Here is a 25,059-nt window from a genome sequence, read left to right on the forward strand (position 1 = left end):
ATGCGTGCTTGGGGGGGGGGGGGTATCCGGTTACTTCCTCCTCGCAAGCAGGAAGATAATGCGCGATGCATTGTCGGCTTCTCGTGTTCGGTTTCCTGTGGGGCGACTGACCTTCATGTTGTTTATCTCGTTTTCCTCTTGCATAATACGTATTTATTGGATCTATTCTTGTGCGAATCTACTCGTAATCCGTTTCACTTTGTTGATTTTTCGCGAATATTTTATTGCAAGGGAATTATACGGCGTCACGCGATTAAGTCTTTAACGAGTCTTTGGGTTTCTGCAGTTTTCATCGCGAAGCAGAACTTGAGTCATTTCAAAGCGGTTGAGTTTGAATAAAGAACGGAAGATTTCCCGGCGATGGATACATTTCGTTTATACAGGAGTTCGGCGAGTTTTGATTAGTTTACGGAACGATTGGTGTTTATACAGTATATGATCTCAGACCGTGAAATATCCCGTGGAGCGACGACGGGGCTCGAGCAAAAGAAAGTTGGCGGATCAGCTTAGGGGAAGTTTTGAGCTCTCCAAGTCGGAACCATGATTATCGGCGCTGGCATCCGCATTCTTGGCCAGGGATTGCGGGAAATTCCTTCACATATAGAGGGGGAGGGGAGGGGTGGGGAGACAAGACGAGGGGAGGGAGGAAGAGGGGAGACAAGACGAGGGAATGGAGGGGTAGGGAGACAAGACGAGGAGAGGGAGGGGTGGGAAGGCAAGACGAGGGGAGGGAGGGGTGGGAAGGCAAGACTAGGGGAGGGTGGGGTGTGGATTAATAATCTTGCACCAATTTCCGCGCGAAAGCCACTCTCGGCGCCACAGTTTGCTTCGTCACCAGGTTGCGAATCCGGAAGTGCGAGGGCGGCCCGGGAGCAGCACCAGCGCCACCGCCTTGTGTAATGTCACACCCGGGGAGGCGACCGCGGGGCGAGATGAGCGAGGGAGCCGCGAGAGCATCAATCCGCGCCATTTCTTATATCGGATTTCCGACATCACGAACACCACTTTAAACTCGGTTCGCTGCGGATCGTCACGTATTTATGAGACGGTGGTTTTCATGCGCGATCTTTTTCTTCTTTGATCGCCGGCCAAAAATAGCCTTGGGTGGCAGGTGGTTCGTGTGGCTGTGCATGCGGAGCTCTGCTCATGCTTTCCTCGTGGTATTGAGAGTCATGGGGCACACGCGGAAAATGAAATAACACCGAAAGAAATACAAGAAGAGTAATAGCGATAGCAGTAATCCAGATAAAAGGATATGACCTATACTTATAAAAATCATTCTGAAGATATTACGATGATGGCAGCCGTAATAAACGTATGGTCCACAATGGCTATATCAGTAATCCCATAAGACAAAAGGATGTTATCTATACTTATGATAATAATTCTGAAGAAATAAGCCATAATAGAGTAATGGTCACCCCGTCACTCATTAGGGGTTGTTACAAATGAGTGTACTAATTGTAATGGATGTTTCATTCACAAATTCCAATTTCTTAGGGACGCGCCTTCTCGGAAATCGAAGACACTTCCGTCTTTGCGTCTGTCCTCATCGGGCGCTCCTTGTCGTCGACGGCCTCACCTGCGCGGCGTGGCCAGGAATACCTCCCCTGTGATGAGCGTCCTGCCAGGCGATCTTCTCCCTTATGACGTTGGGGCAGAAGGCGTAGGGGGGCTAGAGATGCGACCGGGACGTAAGGGCGAGAGTCCTTAATTAGCCAGGGATTAGGAGTAGCTTATGAGTCTTTTATTTTCCCCTGTGGCTACACCCCAGGGATTTACAAGTCGATGAACATTTTCTGCGAAGAAGTCTGACTGAATCTGCGGTTTGCTACGGGAGTGTATGGTACTTTAAAAAACTTGACTAAGGATAAAAAAAGTTTATAGATCTTTTATCTTACTTTATATAAAGTTTGAGCTGTACTTTTTTGTTTTTACTTTTTTATCGGGAGGACTTGATAAGATATATTTCTTGTTTCCATGTCCATTCGAACAACCGTGTCTAAACTTAAATGCATACAAAACATATTTACTTCTCTGTGGATATTGATTCGTAGCGATCACACCGATAGGTATTCTGGATGTTTTTTCTTTCTCTCTCTCTCTTCTTTTCTTGCCTTATTCCCTACATACCACTGGATGAATGGAATGGAACAAAAACAACATTCCACCGCGAATGAGCTTCGTCTAGACAACAAAACCTCCTCAGGCTGCACGTGGCCAGAGCTCAGGTCAGCCAGGGTGATCCACCATTCATCGGAGGGTGGGCTGTGGGCGGGGCCAGACGGAGGGGGGAAGGGGTGAGGCTGGGGGGGCTGTAAGGGGTGGTCGGAGGTCTTCCCCAGGATTGTATTTACTGTGATTAATAGGTTTTTAAAATGTTCCTGGAATTTGTTTGTCGAGTAAATTGGGATGTGAAAAAATCGTTGGGCTTCGATTGGAATGACGGGCGCTTGGAAGTGGAATGCTTTTGATTGATGTTTGTTCTGTTTTGAGTCACTACGTTTTCTTGCGATTCCTCGATACGATGAAATAACGAAATGTAAAATAAAGAAACGAACAACAAACCCCCACTCGTCCACCGCTGGCATTCTAAGCTCGGGATGCCCAGGGTAGGCAGCGTCGGGGAGACCGGGAGGCTGAGGGACTTGGCATGTCTGGGGAGGCGGGGCTGAGGTCACGCGGGGGGGGGGGGGTCGGGTCGGGGGAGGAGGAGGCCAGGTCAGAGGTGTGGAGTTTCTGGTCAGTTGTTCGTGACGCCGTGAGTTGGACGGAGGTCGTGGTGCTCTTCTCCGTGGGCTCGCGTGGGATTTGTTGTGGTGCCCCTTTGCTGGAGCTGGATGTGCGGTTGGGGTTGTGTGTTGTATAACGACTGATTTATGCAGTGCTTTTTACATTCGAGAATTCGAACCTCGTTATGGTATTATAACGACATTTCCTCTGCTTGTGAGTGTCAGTGTGGTTGTGCCCTCCTACGGAGGCTGCCTGCGAGCCGAAGGAACGAAGGTTCTCTGCGGTTGTGATGATTGCGTGCAGCCATGATGGTCCTGCTGCCGCTCACGCTTAGAGACTCGCACCGCCCCAGCTACGGGATGTGCCGCACGAAGTCCGAGAGTTGCGGCGCGGCAGTTCGCCCGCGCGAGAGGATGGGCTCCTGGGGGCGCAGCAAGAGCATGGCCGCCAGGTGCTGCGCGAGCGACGCTCCCGCCCCCTCGCTCGGAGGGAGGAACAAGAGGATCTCGACCATCGTGCCCCGCGAGCACCGCGTGTCCTCGGTGTCGGCGGACAAGTGGCAGGAGTACTGCATGATGGAAGAGCGGCCGCCGAGCCACGCGGAGGAGGCGCCGGAGATGATGGTGAGCACGAGCGTGGCCAGCAGTCGAGAGAACACGCCCTCGCCCAAGTGGGCGCGGGGCCACCGGAGCACGCCCTCCTCCCCACGGCTGGTCTCCGCCGCCTTCGTGCACTCGGCGGTGGACCTTCCGTCCGCCGCCGAAGGGGCCCACCTGCAGCGCAGCGAGTCCAAGGTGCGCATGCTGCTTCGAGGCGTCGGGTCATTCTTCAAGGCCGGCAAGAGAAAGCTGCAAATATCTTCCGTAAGTTACCCTTCGAAGCTGTAGAGCAGCGCCTGTCAGAGACTTTAGGAGATACTATCCTGAAAATAAGTAGTCCATTTTAAGTCGTAGAGGAATCAAGGTTTCTCGCGTTCCGTGCTTTATTATTGAGCGGAATGTCAGTCCGAGTTGGCGGTTTTACTAAAATATTCGCCCATAAAGGTTAGGTTACGCCTCCTCCACAGCCCCTGCATGAATATGATAATCGTTGCATTTGGAGCGAATCGCTGTTTACATGCAATATCCACTATGGATTTCGGGGTGAAGTATTGATGGGTCCGAATATGTAGTTCTGTGTTTGGAAAATGTAGAAATGTCCCAAGTTCCCTACAGGGTTTAGCAATGGCGAGGGACATGTCCTCTCAATTTTTCAATGGTTACTGTGCGGTTGTTTGCAAGAGCAAGGGCACTCTACCAGTCCATCCCTGGCACTCTGGCTCCTGCGTCAGCCCCCGTTATGGAACCTTAGCGCATTATGCACCGTCTTTCCAACTTCGACAAGGCAGAGGAATCCCGACCTTAAAGAATTCACAGTCTACATTTTAAAGTTCCAAGGGATAATTAAACACCTGTTGATTCTTATCTGGAAAAGGTGTAATGCGCGAAGGGGTGGGTTTCGGTGCCACACGCTGACCCCGTTGACCTGGCTGACCTTCGTGTGGCCTGCTCGGGATTAAGCGGTTCGACTCTGCACCTAATTATGGTGTGGGTGGGATAGAGCGAGCAGCCTCGGCTCTTGTTTATGTTTATTCTCTTGATTTGTTATTCATGTGTTTGGTGGTTATGGTTATTGTTTTTATTATTATCCTCATCATCAATTAGATTATGATCATCATTAAGATTATCAGTGTTGTTATCGACATTATGCTCATTATTATTAGTATTCGAAACGTCATCATTATTGTTATTTGCAACATCATCGTCCTCATCATTTCTACGGAAGCACACAAATGTATCAAGGCGTATTCAAAGGATCTGTAAGCACGGCTGTTGGTAAGGAACATGATATTTTCCTTTTTTGTTCTTCTCGTTCAGTTCCTTTTAGTCGAATTGGGTCACGGTAGACGTTGCAGGACGGATGGGGCGAGAGAATGGAAAAAATACAATCCCATCTATTACACGGGACTCGCGGGTTTCTCGGTCAGCCGTCGCAATATTCGTCGCTTTTACGTAAGCCGTAAATAACAGCTTTACGTTCTTTTTTTTTGGGGGGGAGAGGTTTCATTGAGGATCTGAATATACTCGATTTTTCATTTCTTTTTTTCTTCTTTCTTTTGTCAATTGGGGAGATGAGTGAATAGCAAATATGGCTTTATGAGATTTTTTTATAAATAAGAATCTCATAAACCCGGCAAACGTTTGAAATATCTGCCGACGCAAAGGGACTGAACGAGCGGGCGCCATTCATTTCCTGTGGCGGTGGGCGAAGAGGCTCCCTTTCTCACCGGGGAGAAATGAGGCTCAGGTCTGGCACGCTCAGATAAGCTCCCCTTCGGACGTGCTGGGAATCTGTCGCGGACGTTTCCCAGGGGCGTCCGTGGCACTTCCGGGGAGAAGCGGCTTTCGAAACAGGAACGCACGGTCCCCGGGGAGTGGGAGGGTGGGGGGGGGGGGCGGGTATTCATGCAGGGAAAGTCCAAGGGTGAAGGCTGGGGAGCTGGCGGGAGGAGGGTGGCCGGTGTGTAGGGTTTCTCGTCGCGAGGGTGTAGGGTGAAGTATTTCCTTTTCCACTGACGCTTTGGCTGAGCTGTTGCGAGGCGCGTGTTTGTCGTGGGATTGACACACGGGGGCGGTGTTCTCGCGGCCGTCAGAGAGAACAGGCCGTTGAATGTTGGGAAACGACAAGTGATTTTGTCATGAATCCAGGTAACCCGAAATAAATGAGAACTTCGAATGTGAAGACGTTTATTCTCGCATAATTGTGCGTTCGGAAATATTAATATTTTTTTCCAGTTACGCAATGTATAATTTTGCGTTTGCCATACGGGCCTCGCGCACCGTCGGGGAGGACGAGAGCGGCGTTAAATCCAGGCGGCTCGCCCGGGCTGGCAATCACGTCGGCGCAGCGGAGGTCACGCGACCCAATTCGCTCCTCGAGGCGGCAGCGCTTCCCAACAACAAAATGAATCTGGCTGTTGGAACATTCGTAAAATTACTGGGGGTCTGATTAAGGAGAGGCGCTGGAAGGGAATGCGGTGGCGTTCGCTCGCTCGGGGCCGCAAATCAGCGCAGGATCAGGGCGGTGTTGTTCGCGTTCATTTTCCACGCAAAAGGGAGATGTAGGTCGCTTTTTGTATATGTTTATTCTATGTACGTGTTTGTCAAGCTTTTCGCGGCGTCTGGAAAATACGCGAATAATCCTCTTAAATTACCGGGAACCAGTTTACCTGGCTTGGGGGATCCCAGGTGTGGAGGAGAGCGGGGTGGGGGAGGGAGGGGAGGCGGCGGGTAACAACAGCTGGGGAAGCGTGAACAGCAGACACGTGCGCCCGCCAGCCTCACCGCACGTGAAGCACGGCCGAGCAGATGTGATTACATTTCAGGTCATTTGATCTCACTCCCCGCGGGACAGGCGAAGATGCACGGTGGAAGAGCAATGCAGAGATTGTCCTCAGTGCAGCTGCGTTGGCTCTGCTGCTCATCTCGCCCGCGGAGACGAGCAAGGCAAAGGGAAGGATCTGTAGCACTGGGAGATCGAGGGCGGTTTGGAAGGACCTTTCCGGGACCTGCCTCAATGCCAGGCCTCTGCTCCACAATGGGCGTGCATGGGCGGTAGATGGGCTCCCAGGGCAAATGCACTAAAGCTGATGTCTCAATTGTTGCATATGTAGAAATTGATTCTAAGCGGGAGGGCTTCAAGCGCTGCCACTTCGCGGGCGCAGGTGTCGTACAGGGAGGTACTCTCCCCAGAAGACCCGGCTGCCGGACGTCTGCCTCCAAAAAAAAATTATCAGTCGAAAGAAAATAAGAAAAAGGCTTTTCATATTGCAATCGACGAGCAATTTATATGCGATTCGATCTGCAGGAATAATTGACCGAATAAATGTTTTCCTTTGTTTTGCATAGGGGCGGTGCAGATTTTGGCCAAACCATTCCTTTGTCTGGATGATGTTTAAACGGCACTGTTGTTTTTGTTAACCAGCAAACAAATCAGTCCTATGTCTATATACAGTGGTTTTTATTTATCTATTGTGTTTGTCTATTGCAAGCAAGATGAGTAAATACCACCAGATCGAAATATTTCCCGTACATTGATGGTCACTAGAACCATACGCTGGCGATTTTTTTCGATTTGACTGTATACGTTTCATGAAGGATCAAGTTTCCTCGCTATTTAAGAACGTTTCACCGAACTTTTTTATTGTTACGGCTGATGATTGACGTTGATTGTTGGGACGGACCATTTGATTAGCCTGCTTGCACCCCCGCCGCGTGCACTGTAGCGTCTCTGTGACACCCTGGCCTAGTTGTGTGCCTGGGTGTGGCTTGGCTCTAATCAGCGGACCTTACGACAATGGCGTCGGGGGTTCTTTCATCCTTTCGTGATAGAATGTCGTAAATGAACGACCGGGAGGCTTCGGGCGTCTATCCATTTCGCATTCGGTGGCGTCCTCGTCGGGATTTCGGAGACGAGGAGGCGGTCGGTGGCATCCGCTCTTTGTTTCTTGCGCGCTAATTGGTGAAGCCGGGCTTGCGAAGGAATCGTCGGAGGGGGAGAGGGAATAGTGAGCGTGTTGACGTCGTCTGTTTCGGTTGACATGTGTCTCTCTCTGTCTGCCCCCCCCCCTCCCTCCCTCCCCCTCTCTCTCTCTCTCTCTCTCTCTCTCTCTCTCTCTCTCTCTCTCTCTCTCTCTCTCTCTCTCTCTCTCTCTCTCTCTCTCTCTCTCTCTCTCTGATTTTAGTCCATTATATTTAAATTTATCAATATTGTTTTTACACGGAATTAATGTATTTTTTCTTTTCATTGCAGGTAAGTCGTGGGTCCAGCAACCAGGTTGATACACCGGCGGTAACGTATTCCGTCGCACGACTTCTAATTAGCTAATAAAGTCCATCTGTGTCGTGACAACGGGCGCGAAGGTGTGCCTGTTCACGCGCCGTGTTTACTCTCTTATAAAGAAAGAAACGTAATCAGTAGAGACGGGAAATCTGCGTTCGTGACTACGCCGACAAAGCTTTCTAGCCACAGGCCCTTATGTGGAGAGGCTCTCGGGGACAAAAGGGGTGTCTTTCAACACGGGTGTTCGTAAGGTCGAAATCGCATGAGTCGGAGAGTCACTTTTGGCCCTTATTGCTTTGGGGATTCTTGTGTGATAGCGCTTCGGGAACTTGGAATAATTCGGAACTCGAGAACCCTTCATGAATCCTCCTTTATTTTCTCTTTTGTGCCTTGTGTTGCGTCACATTTTTAAATACTCTTCATAGTCGCTCAGTAGGAAAGAGTTATTCCGAGATTTGCTATTCGCCAATGACGTTAAAATCTTCATTGCATAATTTTGCGGAGAGAATGCCGTTTCTTCAGATTTTTTGCAGGCGATTTATGGATGAGAAACTGCCCGAGAGCAAAAGCATCCGTTCGCATTTATCAGTCAGCGAGGATGCTGGAGAATCTGTTGTTGCCTAATTTGCATAGACTGTTACGAGCCTCGAGCGCATTAGGGGCCGGCGGTAGGGACCTGTATGTAAATGTTTTTATTCCAGGTAATGCGCTGCCTTCTTGTTTACATTCATGTCTTGTAGCAGTACCTGAATATGGTCAATTTAGTTCGTGGCCGAGCGAAAGACAGCAAGGTCGCACTTTGTAGTATGGCTTTCAAGATGTATTAGTTCGTGTGAAAACAGTGACGCTAGTATGGTGACCGTGCAAAGGGGTGTCAGGGAGGGAATGCCTGTTACTTTCCAAACGTTTCGCGGAGAAAAAATGTCAAATCATTCGAAAGCGAAATAGAAACCCATTTTGCACCAGTTCACGTTCTCGCCGGGCGTGTCCTGCGGTGGGAAGCAGCGTTGGTTTTATCAAAGTGTAAATAAGGTCTGAAGTCTTGTCGGCAGCGCGGATACGTGGATATCTGATTACGCTCTTTGGAATTGAAGAAAGAGAAGTCGGTTTTCTTCTCTGTGAATAATAAGCACCATTGACAAGAGACAATGGCGGTTGAGGCTTCTGGAGCGGAGAATGTCTCCCAATTTAGTTTTCCTTTCAAGTGATCCAGCGAGGCCCGCGGGCGACATATTGATCCGCGACTTTTACTTGGCTGCTGCAAAGTTATTCCGCTTGTTGCATCCTCATCCTCCCCCCCCCTCCCCCCACGCTGCCTCCACCGCCCTCCCCCGTTTCTCATCTCTCTCACGCCCATGATACATTTAATATGAGCGCAATATTCTTCCGGGCGTGGAGAGCGCGGGCGTGCACGAGGGGAGCGAACCCAACCGCCTCGTGACCTACATTTAAAGTTGATATGAATGGATCCGTCTTCAATTAAGCCCTTAGAGCTGTTAGTCTTGGTGTCGCTTGCTCGCTGTAGGGCTCAGTGTCACAAGCACGGCAGGTCGGCTCTCGCGGCGGCGGCCCACTCCGTGTCGGGTCTGCCGTTGTCGTGCTGACGGCGAACCGAGGGTCTTGATCGCACGACGCCTCGTCCCCTCGTCACGACCTGCTCCATCCCCGACTGCTTCGCCCGCGTGACGAAAGCCCTCGTTCCGCGCAAATGACCTGCTTTGCTGATTCGCCAATCGCGTTCGCTGGGTCGATAGGTCTGCAGGCTCTGTTTTACGTGATTTCGAAAAGACGTCATGAGCAAGACTGCTCCGTACTTTGGTAGGAAAGTCATTTTGATTTCCTGCGTCGATGTTAAAACAAAAGAGTCCACTTGAAGTGATAAAAGCAAAATCCGCAATACGGTTTGCGAAGCACGGCCTTTCGAGCTGGGGGGGTGGGGTAGGTTGGCGAAAAGCGGAGGGGCGCTTTGCCGGGCCGCTGCGCACGGCCCTCGGGGCTGACGAGCGGCTGTCGGGATTTTTGATGTTGTGACGTCCGATATCATGGCGTGGATGATAGGGCGAGGAACGTTCGGATAAGGATTGCTGTTCGTGGATATCGCTTGTGTTTACGAGGTGGATTTTAGTCGGATCGAATGACGTAACATGTAGCATGAAGGAAGCAGGATGTTTAGGTACTAGCCTGCCTCCTCAAGCACTTGCCTGCTCGCCCTTCCTTCCTTCCTTCCTTCCTCCGACCTGGTCTCGAGGCAGGAAGGTCAGGTCCCGCCGGAACTCTCGTCGGGGCGTGTGCACGTGAGGCCGTACCTCACCGCGCACGAGTTGAGATCGGGAGTGCTGATTGGATGTGCTGATTGGGAGTGATTGATGATCCGTCCACAGGAGCGTGTGTGAGACAGGAAATCTTGATGGATCTTAAAGCCGTTGCTGCCGATCCCCGGGCCATATGTTCCCCTTCTCTTCCTCCTCTCTTTCCTTCCCCTTTTCCTTCTCCCCCATCTTTTTATCTCTCCGGTCGCTTGGCTCTACCTTTCTAACTTTTTTAAGTACACATGTATGCGAACATTGCAAGGGGTTATTAATTTTAGATATATACCTTTAATTGTTGGTAAAACAGACTAGAGACACCGTACATTTTTTTGCTTGAAAAATGCATTGGCATCGAATTTCGACATGTGGGACCTCACCCCGTATCCGGCGAGGTCTTTTTGTCGAGCAAATGACGGTTAATATTACAAATTTTGGGGCATCAAATGGTCCAACGCGATCACGACGGCAAAGGTCAGAGGTTCGTCAGGTCCCTGATAGGTCACGGTGCCAATCTTAACAGGAAGTGCCGTGACCCCTGTTGACCCAGTAAGACCCAAGGTCACTGGCACTCGACGGGGAAGCCCGGGGGAGGGGAGAGGGCGCCATGACCTATGCTGTCTCGAGGGTCTTGGTTCCCTTTGATGGATTGCTTCTTAAGGGCCTGTTTGTTGTTTACCCGCAGCTCCGGGGCGCGAAGAGGCTTGGTCGCACGCCTCTCGTCCCGGCCCGGGTGTCGCGCGGCCCTCCTCGAGCGGAGGACAAATAGCGCTTTTTGTATCTCGGCGGACCTGTGTTTATTTGGTAATTGCCCATTTCCTCTAGATCGCGACGCCGTGTGAATTTAGAACATTCTTGTGGGAAAACGTGGCCTTGAGCGTAATTTTATGTAATTACCTCATTGAATATTGGTTCGCGTCGATGTGTACACGTAATTTTACCTTACTGACTTTCGTTCAAGGTTTCCTCACGATAGACAGATATATAAAATGCGTATATCAAGGAATTCTTCTCGAAAGAAACTGACCTGACCCAACTAGCGCCTGGCTGACCACCATATGGGTTGTGTTTCACGCCTGTCGCCCCCCGCTCGGGTCGACCGAAGGACCCCCGCCGCCCGACACAAAGGATCGTCGGTCCTTCTCGGCCGTCCAGCTGGGGAGGACAATGCGGAGAAGGATACGGGATAAAGGGTTATTTAATTGCTTTACTCGGGCGTCTCGGGGTGGCTGAGGGTATGGAGCTGGGTATGGGTGTCGTGTTATGGTTGGAAGATAAACAGTTTAGCAGCACGTATCACCCGTTAAATCTCCTTTCGCTGATCGTGTTTATGTTCCCGGGATTGTGTAAAAGCGAACTCTCTCCCTCTCTCTCTCCCTCTCTCTTTCTCTCTCTCCTTTTCTCTCTCTCTCTTTCTCTCTCTCTCTCTCTCTCTCTCTCTCTCTCTCTCTCTCTCTCTCTCTCTCTCTCTCTCTCACTCTCACTCTCTCACTCTCTCACTCTCTCTCTCTCTCTCTCTCTCTCTCTCTCTCTCTCTCTCTCTCTCTCTATATATATATATATATATATATATATATATATATATATATATATATATATATATATCTTTCTCTCCCCACCTACCTCTCCTTTTCTCCCCCTCTCTCCCTTTCCCTCTCCCTCTCCCTCTCCCTCCCCCTCAACCCTCACCCTCTCCCTCTCCCTCTCCCTCTCCCTCTCCCTCTCCCTCTCCCTCTCCCTCTCCCTCTCCCTCTCACCTTATATCAGGGACCCCACGCCCCTCGGAGCAGCCTTTCCTCGCGCGGGGACGATCCCACCTGCCAGAGATCGAGTACCTCCCTTCCTTTTGTCAACACGAGCAAGAAATAATAAGTCGGGTCGCATATCTCTCACGTTTTCCTCTTTAAATCCCTACCCCTGTCTCAGCGGCGGCGGGTTGTTGGCATTTATCACCCCCCTCCCTCCCTCCCTCCCTTCCTCCCCCCCCCCCCTCCCCCTTCCCCCTTAGAACCTCGAGTGGGTGGATGTGACGCCACGCATTCGTCTCCCGTGGGCCTGTGTCCTCGCCTATGCCAGTGAGAGCTATGAAGGAGGGAGGGGGTGGTGGGGGGGTCGCTGCGTCTGCGTTGTTATACGACATAAGGAGGGGCATAAGCAGGGGCGTGGTGGGATGGGCGGGGGGGGGGGGTCGTCTGCGTTGCTTTACGGTACGATCAGGGACGGGGAAGGGTGGGGGGGGGGTGAGTATCAAACACCGCGCCGAGCTTTTATTTACGTCGTGTTATCCAACGATAAGGATTCAAGGGAGATATGCAAGACTGATAATACAACCCTTTTGGTGTGATGATTAGAACCCTGTGTGGAAATGGGGGGGGGGCAGATTTAGGTGATTTTGTTACGTAAGGATTTGTGTTACGTGTGTTTAGCTGAGTATTACAACCCTTTTGTAGTTAGTAAGATCATAAGATTATTTTTATCTGTTTTCATTGTGGTCGCCGTCACCGTCCTTTTGTGTAGAAATATAGAAATGCCCTCTTTTCCCCTTTCTCTCCTCCCCCCCCTCCCTCTTCCCAGCTTAACCTCTCCCCCATGGTGTCCCCTGGGAGTAAATGCTGCAACCTGTCAGGACCCCGTGTTTTGTGGGCGGCGCTACAAATTGCATCTGCATTTTAGAGTTCCTGCGGAATCTTTCTTCTCTCTTCCTTTTCTTCGAAATGTTGTCGGGATGGCGAGCAGATGGGCGTCCATGTCTGTCCTCTCTCCCTCTCCCTTTCATTTCTCTCTCTCCCTTTCATTTCTCTCTCTCTCTCTCTCTCTCTCTCTCTCTCTCTCTCTCTCTCTCTCTCTCTCTCTCTCTCTCTCTCTCTCTCTCTCTCTCTCTCTCTCTCTCTCTCACTTTCTCTCTGTGTATATGTGCGTGTATGCGTGCGTCCGTGTGCGTGACGGAGAGGGATCATTCTTCGCACGGGGGAGGGGGGCGACCACGCGGAAAGCACTGTGCCCTGGGGGCGGGGGAGCGCGGGTGCCACATGCGCGCCGCAGCGCCAGCCCGGAACTTCCGCGTGCTCAGAGGCCGCCGTCGGAGAAGCGCCCTGAGCTCGCACGCTTCCCTGGCCCGCGCGACCCGGCCCTTTCTCCTTGCCGATGCACTCCGACTCCCCCGAAGGAGTCGCTGCATCAGATCCCCGCGATTCGCTCCCGTGTGTTATGTGGGGATAATTATTTTTCGGTCGATGTTGCCCGCATAAAGCCTGAGCCGGAAGTTTGGCGTAAGGGGGTGAGGGGAGAGCGCGAGGGAGTGTAATGGCGACCACTTCCGGCGTGTAGTCTTACCCAGAGTCAATTTAGATAAAGTTAGTTAGTATTATTCGCCGTTAATTACATTTGCCCTGTGGCCAGGCGTCCAGTCAGGGCAAGCAGGTGCACGGTTTTCCAGACCAGTTGATTTAAGAAATCAGTATCAACATGCAAACCAAAGTTGCTCCTTCAGCCCGTTCCCTTCGTGCAGGAGGCTCAGAGAGCAGCATGGTGCGTGCGGGGAGTACGCCGTGGTTGCCCACAGCAGGTAACTCCGTTGTGGTTTACCTTTCGCGGTGATGCCGTTGCTAATGGTTTCGTGAGGGAATGTTACACAGCTCGGGCGAGTAAGCATAGAAGTAGCAGGGAAGTATTGTGCGAATGCTTGAATCGGCCAGAAGTTATTAATCTTTGTGGATATGCAGGAGAACTTGTGTCGTAATGCTGCATGACTGTTGCATATCTGCTCCGATAAATGATGTGGAAATCACGTGCCAGCGCGTTGCGAAAGGCCGGTCGCTGCGATTGGCCTGCGCCGGCGCCCGCCGATCGCGCCGGAATGTGCCTTGGCCTGCGACGTTTCAGTTTAGTGAGCGTGCGAAGGCAGTTTCTCCCCGTTCTTGGGCGTCTTGACCCGCCTGAATTACCTTTACTGATTGCAGGGCCTCCACACGCCACAGCTTCGCTGGAAAAGGAGCACGACCGCCCCGGGCCCGTCCATGCCAGCTGACCTGTGGCACGGCAACGCGGCGCAGGCTGAGCGAGCGAGCGGGCAGGGCAACGCGGCCCAGGGAGCGAGGCGAAGCCTGGGTTGTCGTAATACCCGACGTATTGCGAGACGCCAGGCTTTCCACCTGATCTGGCACAGATACTCTGGGAGACTGCATCTGCGGTTACGAGGCTGGAGATCAATATCGTATTTACCCGAAGGCCCTTCCTTGGAAAATCCCAAGAGTATCAATATCTGACCAGCTTTGGATTTCGGAAAAGACGCCTGTTATGTGCGGCTCTCCTTTGCGAAGGACGAAGGCCACTGCTACCTTGATTTTGTGGGAATCTGACGTCCGAACGTAGCTACCAGTTGCAGTGGTTCAGTAAACAGAAACCTTTGGAAGCCTCGCAGTCGTGGCTGGGAAAAACACTAGCAATTACCCCAGCAAGAGTTGAGCGAGATGAGCAAATACCGCAGAACGGGCCTCCGCTCCAGCTTCTTTGTCCGCTCGCCGAGGGAAAATGTCCTGTTGCGGACTCCCTCGAGTGGCTGCGTCCTATTAGATTTCCATTCGAAGCCACGCCGCCGCAATGGGAAGTTATTGCAGGGCTCCTTCTCGGCGGAGAGAATGCCGCCGCGGACATTGCAGCCTCTCGCCGCCAATTACAGCGACGATTCCCGGCGCTTTGATTGCGGCCCATTGTGTATCGGCGGGAGTAGCCTTGTGTGTTGTACAGCGAACCGCCGCGCCCTCCAGCACGGCCGAGGCCATTCGCTGGGCGCCGATCTTTAGGCTAGTGAATTCTGATCGTCTCGGCAAGTCCCTTCTGGTGTTCTGCAAGTTGCTGATGCTGTATTTTACTCAGTTCTCGAGAAAATAGTTTTCTAAAATACTTTATGAATAATTAGCTTCACTGCACCTATATGAAATTAAAAATCGAGTTTGTTAAATTGCTGCGAAAAGGGTTCACCTCCAAATGGCTTTTAATCTACAGAAACGTGGTTCACCGTGTGGACAGAACGTTGCGCTGGCCATTTTCGGTGACGAACTTATTGCAGCAATGCACCCTCTTGCAAAACCTCTCGGCTTTGGTTTAGGGTTTGTCGTTGTAGGCATTTTATCGTCTCAGCTACATCCATGTTCACTGTTATCTCTCTCGCGCGAGATACGTTCTTCGGAGTAATGTTTTACGCCTTTCCCGCTCGCCGCCCCAGTTCCCTGACGCGGAAAGGCGTATCAGGCGTCGGCGAATATTCCTCCCGGTTTCAAATAAAGATCGTGCAATTTCATTCAGACGGCGCAAACGTCTCCCAGGGTGAAGGGTGGGAGACAGGTGATCGATACAGTACTGTCGCGCATGTTAACCATTTATACCTGGTGGAGGGTCGAGTGTAAACCCCCCTTCTCACATGCACACACGCAGACGCACACACACGGTGCCGATACATCACTCCTGTGTCAATCTGCCTTTGTTCCCTCCTCTCGGCGTGGTGGGTGCGCCTGTCCTCGGGGCTTCGCTGGATTTTAGCCCGACTTGCCGCGGGTCGTGTCCGATGGTGTGTCAACTTGTTCTCTGGTCGCTCGTTAATCTGTGGTTTTGCGATCACAGCCCCTGGCGCTCCTACTTTGTTTGCGGCTGTTGGTCGGAGGGGAAAGAGAAGCGTCTTGTGTGGTGTTCGGATTTCTTGAATGCAAGCAAGTGCACATATACACACACACTCTCACTCATTCACTTACTCTCTCTCTCTCTCTCTCTCTCTCTCTCTCTCTCTCTCTCTCTCTCTCTCTCTCTCTCTCTCTCTCTCTCTCTCTCTCTCTCTCTCTCTCTCTCATACACACACACACACACACACACACACACACACACACACACACACACACACACACACACACACACACACACACACACACACACACACATATATTCACTCACCCGCTCCCCAAAGAGGAAGTGCAGACGAACCTGCACAGTTATCTCCACCAAATAGCGTTTTTCACACGAAATGACTGGTGACGAAATTCCGAGTTCCGGCCTAGAGATACGGGCTTCCTCCGGTAGACATTATCGCTCTCGTTGAGGTATCTCGGCCCATCGGGTGGCGCGAGGCACTGTGCCCCCGGAGGCACCGATGGGAGATAGACGGCGCGGGCGGGGGGGGGGGGGGTGGACGGGGGGTAGGTTGAAATGTTGTTGTTGTTGTTTTTTTTTTTTGCTCCTCTCTTCTACCCTTCCTTTTGTAACTTCACGTACAGTTCCTTTCTTCCTTCCTTCTCCTCTCCCTCCTCGCTTCTTCACTCCCTCCACCCTTCCTCCCTCTCCTTCCCTCTTTTCCTTCTTTTCTCTCTTGTTCCTTCCTCCCGCCCTCTCCTCTTCTTCTCTCCTTCCCTCCCTCCCTCTCCCTTTCCTCCCCTCCCTCCCTCTCCCTATCCTCCCCTCCCTCCCTCTCCCACCCTCTTTCCCTCCTTCCCTCTCCCTCCCTCTCCCACTACCTCTATGGCAAAACGCACTGTTTCAATTCCAATCTCGGAAAAAGTACCATGCCTCCCGCCCACATAATTACGACGAGTGGTTCGTGACGCAGGTTGACACACAATGCGGGCGGCTGACGATGCCCAGCGGCCTGCATCACCCCACGATTTGAGGTTATTTATTCGGTGTTATCTTTAATTCAAATGCAATGTGACGCCGCGGCCCGCAGCGCGTGGTGGAAAGCAGGCCGGGTGTGCCGAGGGAGGCTCAATAAATTGTCCTTAATTGAATTCTGCGCCGGGATAAAATCTGCAGAGCGTTAAATCGGCAAGGCAGGTGTTTGTGTACTGTCCCGGGAAGACACGGAGCGGATTTTGTGGTGGGAATGAATGCGGTTTTAAGACTTTCGTTAATTATTCACCACGCTTAGGATAACGGAGGGCGAAAAGAGCGGATGGAATAGTTTGTGCTTAGCGATAAGAGATACAATATCTCTGATAACGTTATTAAGAAACCACAAAAAAATAGTTTCTCGCCTGGAAATGTGGCGTGTAACCCGCCGCATGTCCGTGCATCGTGGTGACTGTAATGTTGGTTTAATGATGAGTCACCAGTATTTTCGGGGGAAATATTACGAGAAATAACGGAAAAGGGGAAGATCTTGTGAAAAATGCGTTCCCTGGAATGTTCATAAGTGGCCCCGAGGAATTCGTTAGGTGATGCTTATCTCGAGTCGGAGATAAGATTCGGTAACTCGTGTGATTGATCTTATCTTTTATAAAGCTTAGTATATTCGTCAGCACCCGTGTGGCATGCCATTCCTCCCTGGCTAGTCAGTCCTGGTAAGCATTCCCTCCCGTGGTCTGCCCTGGCTCTGACCCGTGTTTCCCGGACAAGACGTAGATTTCCGGTAACATTTCTTCGAATAACTTTATTCAAGGTAAGGTAGTATTGGCGTTGAAAGCAGTGAACCTCGCTGCGTTCGTCGTAATCTTATCGGATTGCAACAATTCGAAATCGCGCGCGACCGCGGTGGTGGGCTTATCTCGCCTAGAAATTCCGCCAAAGCATCGCGGAAAAGGGGCGCCAAGGGAATCACGGGCTGGATGTATAATATCCGAGCGGTTGGGTAGCCACGCGGCGAGGTGGGGGGGGGGGGTGCGACCGGAGAAATTCAGGCGGCTTTGAGGGCGGGAGAGAAGCATCTCGCGGATGGCAGGCAGCATCGAGGCGTGATTGCATAATTCCTCATGCAGGATAATTACTATAATGTATACGTGAGTTCCCGGTAGGAGACATGGAGTTGGAATATGACGTCAGAGGGAACTGGTTACGTTCAATGCCAATTGCCGATTATCCAGCATTTTATTTTATCAATAAAACTGTCTGTTCACTTTGAGATTACAAGTGGTAATGTGTATTCCTATGCCTTTACATATAGCAGCTGCATAAACAATTCAAAAGGAGTACATAAGGCGTAGAAAATTCCAGGGCTTTTGGCGTCTGGTAACCCGGTGGGCGTACATGGGTTCTGCCCGAGATCATGCCTCGGTCCCCGCCAGTCGTTGGGGCGAACAAGTGCAGCCGAGCCCTGCACCTGGCACATCCGACCTGCGTTATTGTGATCTGGATCTGCTAATAGCGTGAAGTGGGCTTTAGAACTGAAACTCAACTATGTAAATCTGTATTTAACTTTCAACTGTTAGCGAAGTGATGCACCTGGAGACACCTGTTTGTCGCAGTGTTGCCGGCATCGTGAAGGTGTAACGTTAGTGTAACTGTGTGTCTTCTTTCTTTGGAAGTGAAGTCATGTATTCTGTGGTCGTTTGAAAGATTGAGTTGTCGGAAAAAATCTGACATACACATCAGCAAGTTTTCCTTGTTTTATTATATAAACTACACACTTGGCAACTGCCCATTTCCCGCTGGCAGTTTAAACGGCGGATAGATCCAGACCAGAAGCCTCTGAGATCGGAAAAGAAATACGCTGAGAAGATGGTTGTATTTAATGGCCTTCAGTTTCTTGTCAAGGTAATGTGACCACGTGTTCTACCGGTTTTGAATTCTGAAAAACGGGTTGCACAATACGATTCGGACAGATCGTGTAACTGCGTGGGGTTTGCGAACGGTCGTAGTGGTAGTGGGCTGGAACTAGAATCTGCGAGAGGCCGGCGGCGTCCGCAGTAACTCGAGAGCAGCGCACGATGTCAAGTGTATCTTTGCATCTTTGGGATCTAGAAGAATTTCTTGCCCAGGGCCGTATGACGTCAGGTGCCCTGGGCAATAACACGCACTTGCACAGACTTCTTAGTCATGACCCCGCCGGCAGAATCTCTTGGGGTATATTTTTTCTTATGTATATTTATACGAAAAAATAATGGCGGAGATGAATATATTTCCATTGTGCCGAGCATCACTGTGGGCTATTTATGATGCAAATGACATATTACATCCATTAGCATACTAAAGTAGAGGTGTTTTCGCAGAACCCAGTATGTAGTTGTAAACTTTACGTCAATTTGTTAGCTGTTCGTTTTGTCTAGTATATAGGGATTTGGTGCAATAGCAAACTTTTGCAGGAAAATATCTTCCCATTGAACATGTCTTATATTAGCACAGCACAAATCTGCAGGCTCGTGAATGACTAGTAACAATCAATATATTTTCTTACTGAGAGACGTGGCAAAAGTTCAGATAATCACACTGTTCATTTCTATCTTCCAGGCGAGCTTGGCAGATGATGGATCAAGCGGGCTGAGAGAAGTGAACCCACGGGCGGTCCGTCGCACTCACAGCGACGTGGGCGGCGCTGGAGGGCGTGGCTCGCTGCATTACTCGCGTCAGCTCTCCACCCCGCAGCCCATCAAGATAAGGCCCGCCCACAGATTGCCTCAACACACTGCATCCTTAAACAGATCCAAGAGGTAATTTGGCAGTGGGAATGTATCTGCTTGGAAAGTAGATGGATTTCTTTTTTCTTTTTTAATATTGTCGACTTTTTGTGTCGTTGGTACACGAAGTTCACACCTCATATCAATGTTTAATAAACATATTTAAAGTAAAACTAAGTAGGGAATCGTGAAAAGAAGCCTTACTTATCACCTGATTCCTCGTTTCCAGTCTGAAGAGAAGTAAAGGCTCCTCCCATTTGCGTCGCTCCATTAGTCAACCCTTAGATTTAGACAAGGCCTACGATACCCCCGTGTCGACCCTTCGCAAATGCAGGAGCCCGACGAACACCCCCAGGAGACGGCAGCGAAGACCCTCGGCCGGCAACATCCTCAACGAAGACAACACGACTTCTGAAGATGAGATTGGAATGTCCGACTCCGAAGATTTTAGAACCGATTTGAAGAGAAGTTTGGAAGAGGTTTGTTTCCCGTCATTGTTCAGGATATCGAGGAGTTTGTCTGAGTAGTTTTCCTTTTAATGCCTTCTTGAGTTTGTTGGTTGGAATTATCCATATTCAAGCATTCGTTTGTAATCGAAGTTTGTATATAACTGAATTTGGGTTTATTGAGGAGGAAAATGTTTAAAAACGAGATTAATAGCATTTAAATTTCCTTTCACTTGCAGGATGACGATATGATTATATATGCCGAAGCTCTGTGGGACCATGTCACCCTTGACTGCGAGGAGTTAGTGTTCAAAGCGGGTGACCTTATCACTGTGATAGATTCGAGCGACAAGGACTGGTGGTGGGGACGGATCAGCCATCGAGCAGGGTGGTTCCCGGCGGCGTTTGTCAGGGTAAGGGACAGCTGGCAGAAGCACGCATAGAAAAAAATCCAGCATTGAAAGAGCGAGTGTCTATTGGAAAATATTTATGAGACGTATTATTATATATTTGTTATATATCAACAGTTACTAGTGAACCAGGAAGAGCACCAAGATACGTCAGGCCACCAGGACACGTCAGCTCGAGGACCAGCACGGAAGCTCAGCATCTCTGGGTTATCTCACGACCAGATTCGCACCAACGTTATTAATGAAATCATATCGACTGAGCGGGACTTCGTGAAACACTTGCGGGACGTCGTCGAGGTAGGGAGATCATGCAATACGCGTAGATGATTGCTTTCCGAGGCTTATTTTTAGTGAAGTTGTGTAATGTAGGAATCGTGTTGATCTTTTTTTTCTGTTTCCGTTTTTAGGGATACCTCAGACAAGTCCGTAAAAGGCCCGACATGTTCACCGACGAGCGAGTGTCGACGATCTTCGGCAACATGGAGGCGCTTTACTACTTCCAGAGTAACTTCCTAAGAGAACTTGAAATGTGCATCGACTGGCAAGAGCCATTCAAGTCTTGCATCGGCGCGACCTTCATACGTAACGTAAGTTTTTACTTTAAATTGAAATTTGCATTTCGTCGACTGTATTCGTATAAATTCGTATATGGGTGGAATGATTATGTACATATTCGTCTGTCCCGTATCAGTATTTCATATCCGTATATTTTCAGAGAGAGAAATTTGAGATCTACAGTGAATATTGTAATAACCACCCGTCGGCAGTATCGTCTTTACAAGAGCTTTACCAAGATCAGAAGTATGTACACTTCTTTGAGGCATGCAGACTACTTCAGGAAATGATTGATATTTCTCTCGACGGATTTCTCCTAACGCCAGTTCAAAAGATCTGCAAATATCCTCTTCAACTTCAAGAATTGTTGAAGTATACAAAGGTAAATTGATATGCTAGCTGCGGGTTGATTTACACGTGTCAGAGTAAAATAATGATATATAATTAAAAGTCGTCAAATACTAATTATGGTTAAATTTCAGCCTGACCATCCTGACTACACCAGTGTCCAAGGGGCCTTAGAGGCTATGCGAGATGTGGCTCTCTTAGTGAATGAAAGAAAGCGAAGAATGGAATGCTTAGAGAAGATTGCGTCTTGGCAGATCACAGTGGAAGGTTGGGAGGTAAGGAGATATTTACAAGTATTGTTGCCATATTCTTTAATGCTAAACAGATGTAGCTGAAAAAAACTGGAACTCATTTTTAGGCAATGCAGTGTAAGAAATATGTTATCTCTTGTTTGTCAGAATGCAATGCACAACAGGCTTATAGAATATATGTTTGTGACATACTTGTAAGTTCAGATATTAACAATTCTTGCCTTTATCAAGGGACCGGAACTCCTTGAGGACAGTTCACAGCTGATCTACCAAGGAGAAGTTACCAAAGGAGTTGGTGGATCCTGGCCAAAGGAAGTTACCCTATTCCTCTTTGATCATCAGCTTGTGTACTGCAAGCGGGACCTCCTCAAGCGGAACACCTTTGTTTACAGAGGGAGACTCAATCTCGATAACTGTGAGATTGTTGATCTCCCTGATGGGAAAGGTAAGGAGGGTCTAATAGTAACATGTTATATGATAAATGGATGGACATGGGTTAAACCTGCTTTTCAACACTGCAGACAATAAAATCAGTATTTCACATTTAATTTTATGTGCTCTTCTCTACAGACTCCAGCCTCAACATCAATGTACATAATGGATGGAAGATTCATAGCTTTGAGAAGAATAAGTGGTATGTTTTCTCTTGCAAAACTACTGCAGAAAAACAAAAATGGATGGAGGCATTCAAGTAAGTTTTTTATCATAGAGATCAAGTTGTTTTATCATGTGACAGATTACTTTGTGGTTTTACAGTGATGAATCATTGTTTTCAAAAAAATGATCTTTTATTTCATAAAGCATTTGTTTATCAGTTAGTCTTTTAAACTGTATATATTTCTGCAAACTAACATGTGATTCTTTGACAGACGAGAACGGGAACTAGTAGCAGAAGATGAATCTGCAGGATTTGTAGTAGCAGACAAAGCAAAACACTTGGCAAAAGTTGCAGCTCGCAACCAAAAGAATAGGCCAAAGAGACCTCGAAGTAAGTACTTTAGTCAGTTCTTCATTTATCAGCCACTACATTTCTATTATAATTTTATCCTCCCTACAGGTTTACTCCAGATCATCTCTGGCACATAATTAGTAGCTGCCTTAAGGCAGCTACTTCTTTATGATTATGATGCACATCTCACAAACTAGTAATTCTTTCTGTTTTAGTTTTCTTTTCATGCTGTTTCGGTTTTGTTTCTGTTTCTATATTGCAATAGGGTTTATCAGATATCAAGAAATAGATGTACAATCTTTCCTCTTTCTAAGTAGCAATTTGCACCAGATCACAAAAAATCCACATGAAATAGTTTGGTATGTTCTCTCACAGCCACCAAATCGCACAAGCGTGTACAAGCCATGACATACGCTCAGGCTGAACTTCTAGTCAATGTTGATCCTGAAGTACGCTCCAATAGCCTCCCTTCTGGTATTGAGCCACCTGAAGGCAAGAAGAAAGGCAAGTGTAGACAAACCTTGCGGCAAAACTGGACAAAGAGACCTGCTAACAAATACATTTATTGTACATAGTTATGGTGATGGTGGCACTCACACAACCAAGACTGATGCTAAATTACATTCATTAAGAAGAGTTTGTACAGTTGATGTACAACGCAAGATGATTTACAGCATGTAGCGTATTCATAAAGATTTGATAAATGTGATCATCCCCAACCATTTGTATATAATAAATTGGACCTCTGCTAATTTTGACTATTTGTAGTGCTGTACTGACTGATAACTGAACTGATTGGTGATGGTGCTTAACTGGAATCATATTTTAAGACATTATCCTTAATGAAGCTATAATCAAATTGGTGTTAAACAAGGCTTTTAGATTCTAATATTTAGCCTAGTTTTCCTCTTCTTAGATTATGTGTATTTTCTATTGCTTTTGAGGTGCTTCCTAGACAGTTCTGAAGTTGCAGTGGTTATATTTTATGTTGCATTTACAGTCATGAAAATATTAATATTATTATTTCTTCAAGAATGGGGTATTAATCAAATGAATGTCTACTTCAGGTCTGTGGTTCAGCTTTGGCGGTCACAAGAAAGGAAGAGGCTCAGGAAGAACTCTAAGCCAGATCCAGCACCATCCTGTGTGAGAAACATCTCTATTGCTAGCAGTGTAAAGTCTTGTCAAGAAAGCTTGAGGAAATCTGCTTTGACTTGAAGTTGAATAATCTGGTTTACTGATTACACATCATCTACAAATTGGCAGTTTTAGATGACACAAAATTTTATCCAGTAAGGAAGGGTAAAAAATGAAACGAATCCTCATTGGCATTTATTTATCTAAGATAGTGATGATGCTGTTCCTCAGCACATTATTCAGATGATTATGACCAATGAATTCATTCAAGGTACAGTGACATAATCCAAATTTAACCTCCTAAACAAACAAGGCTTCTTGCTGTGGAAAAATATACTGCTAGGAGCTGTAATAGGAGGAATCTAGTCACATTCAGTTTGCTGTGTCACAAATCTGGGAGGCAGGGATGCAAGTTGATGGTGAGGATGTATTCAGATAATGAAGGTGATAATTCCTTAAACATATCCCTAATTTATTTATCTATAAGGTGATCATATCAGAGTATAAACATCACCTGCAGGCTTAGGTGATAAACTTTCTTCCAGTTGTGTTTTTGATGTTGTCAGATGTTAAATAACTGGCTGTTCGTTGTCACTGGAGAAAAAGTAATGAAGTGCCATTATTTTTATTAATTATCATAATTATTAATTATTGTTATTATTATTTTAACAGTTATTTTGGCTGTAACACTTTACAAGTGCTTTTCATTATTTTCAATTTTAGTTCATTTACACAAAACTAAAATATCTTAATATGACCTCCAATGGAGATAAAATAGCTTTACTTAGTAGTCAGTAAAATATATTAAAAGCAACCTTGTCTATCACCTGTATCTATAATTTCTCAGATTCTGTTACTGAAAGTATTTGATGTTGCATCAGAATAAAAATTGTGATAAAAGAGTATGTAGTAATGCCACGTTCATCATTATGACGCACATGAATTTTCTTCGTCAGATGTAGTCTTTCAGTTTGGCTATTTGAAGTACAGCATTCATTAAATTTCAGTGTTGAGCAAAAAAGTTGTCCTATAAAGTGTGTAGCAGTATGGTGTGTCATGGTGTTCATATACCAAATGGTTCAAGCAAGACAAAATTGCTTTATCCTTTACTGATTTAATGCTTGTATATAATTTAACTTTGTTTTCTATTATATATTATAGTTTATCATGTACAGTGATATAAATATATGTATTTGTTGTAAAAATGTATATAGAGACCAAAATATGTTTCTTTGACTGAAATATGTTTTATTTTCCTTTTTGCAAGATTATGGAAGATTTATCATATACAAACTGTAAATCAACATTACGTTTCAACAATATTGCTTCTTTGTAAAAAAGTGAACTAGATGGGTTTAATTTTAAATTTACTTTGGATATAACGGTCTTATTGATATTTTTTTCATATGGGTTCAAAAAAGATCAAATTATATTTTTTAGTCTTGTCCATTACAAAACTACATTTTAATAAAATGCTCCATTAAAATTTCATTTCTTCTGACATCAGTTTTCTTGGACATTTTTTTTCTTAAAATAGGAGCCCTGACTGGTCAAATATTATATTTAAAAATTATGCAAACAAATTAGCAGCATTATATTTTAAAATTAAAATTAATTGTACACATCATGTTCTAGACTATAAATACTCTTCAGTCACTTTTTATCTGTGCAT

General features: G+C 47.7%; 1 protein-coding gene and 1 long non-coding RNA gene across 3 annotated transcripts in view; both read left to right on the forward strand.

Moving 5' to 3' along the window:
- Positions 1-8,897, forward strand: part of LOC138867961 (uncharacterized) — a 53,140-nt gene extending 44,243 nt beyond the window's left edge. Inside the window, exon 3 of the long non-coding RNA XR_011399927.1 lies at positions 7,585-8,897. This is a non-coding gene — a long non-coding RNA (uncharacterized lncRNA). The remainder of the gene's footprint in view (positions 1-7,584) is intronic.
- LOC113799904 (Rho guanine nucleotide exchange factor 3) overlaps positions 1-24,629 on the forward strand; it is a 302,882-nt gene extending 278,253 nt beyond the window's left edge. Inside the window, exons 8-19 of one of the 2 annotated variants that reach the window (XM_070145240.1) lie at positions 19,125-19,324; positions 19,521-19,770; positions 19,977-20,150; positions 20,265-20,444; positions 20,555-20,734; positions 20,863-21,084; positions 21,185-21,325; positions 21,533-21,746; positions 21,872-21,992; positions 22,171-22,289; positions 22,626-22,754; positions 23,318-24,629. In XM_070145240.1, coding sequence (XP_070001341.1) covers positions 19,125-19,324; positions 19,521-19,770; positions 19,977-20,150; positions 20,265-20,444; positions 20,555-20,734; positions 20,863-21,084; positions 21,185-21,325; positions 21,533-21,746; positions 21,872-21,992; positions 22,171-22,289; positions 22,626-22,754; positions 23,318-23,400 — 2,013 coding nt within the window. In that variant the 3' untranslated portion in view covers positions 23,401-24,629. The remainder of the gene's footprint in view (positions 1-19,124; positions 19,325-19,520; positions 19,771-19,976; positions 20,151-20,264; positions 20,445-20,554; positions 20,735-20,862; positions 21,085-21,184; positions 21,326-21,532; positions 21,747-21,871; positions 21,993-22,170; positions 22,290-22,625; positions 22,755-23,317) is intronic. The other variant, XM_070145243.1, reaches the window with a different exon arrangement.
- Positions 24,630-25,059: the final 430 nt, after the last annotated feature.

Source organism: Penaeus vannamei, chromosome 3, assembly GCF_042767895.1.
Source record: "Penaeus vannamei isolate JL-2024 chromosome 3, ASM4276789v1, whole genome shotgun sequence".
NCBI lineage: Eukaryota > Metazoa > Arthropoda > Malacostraca > Decapoda > Penaeidae > Penaeus > Penaeus vannamei.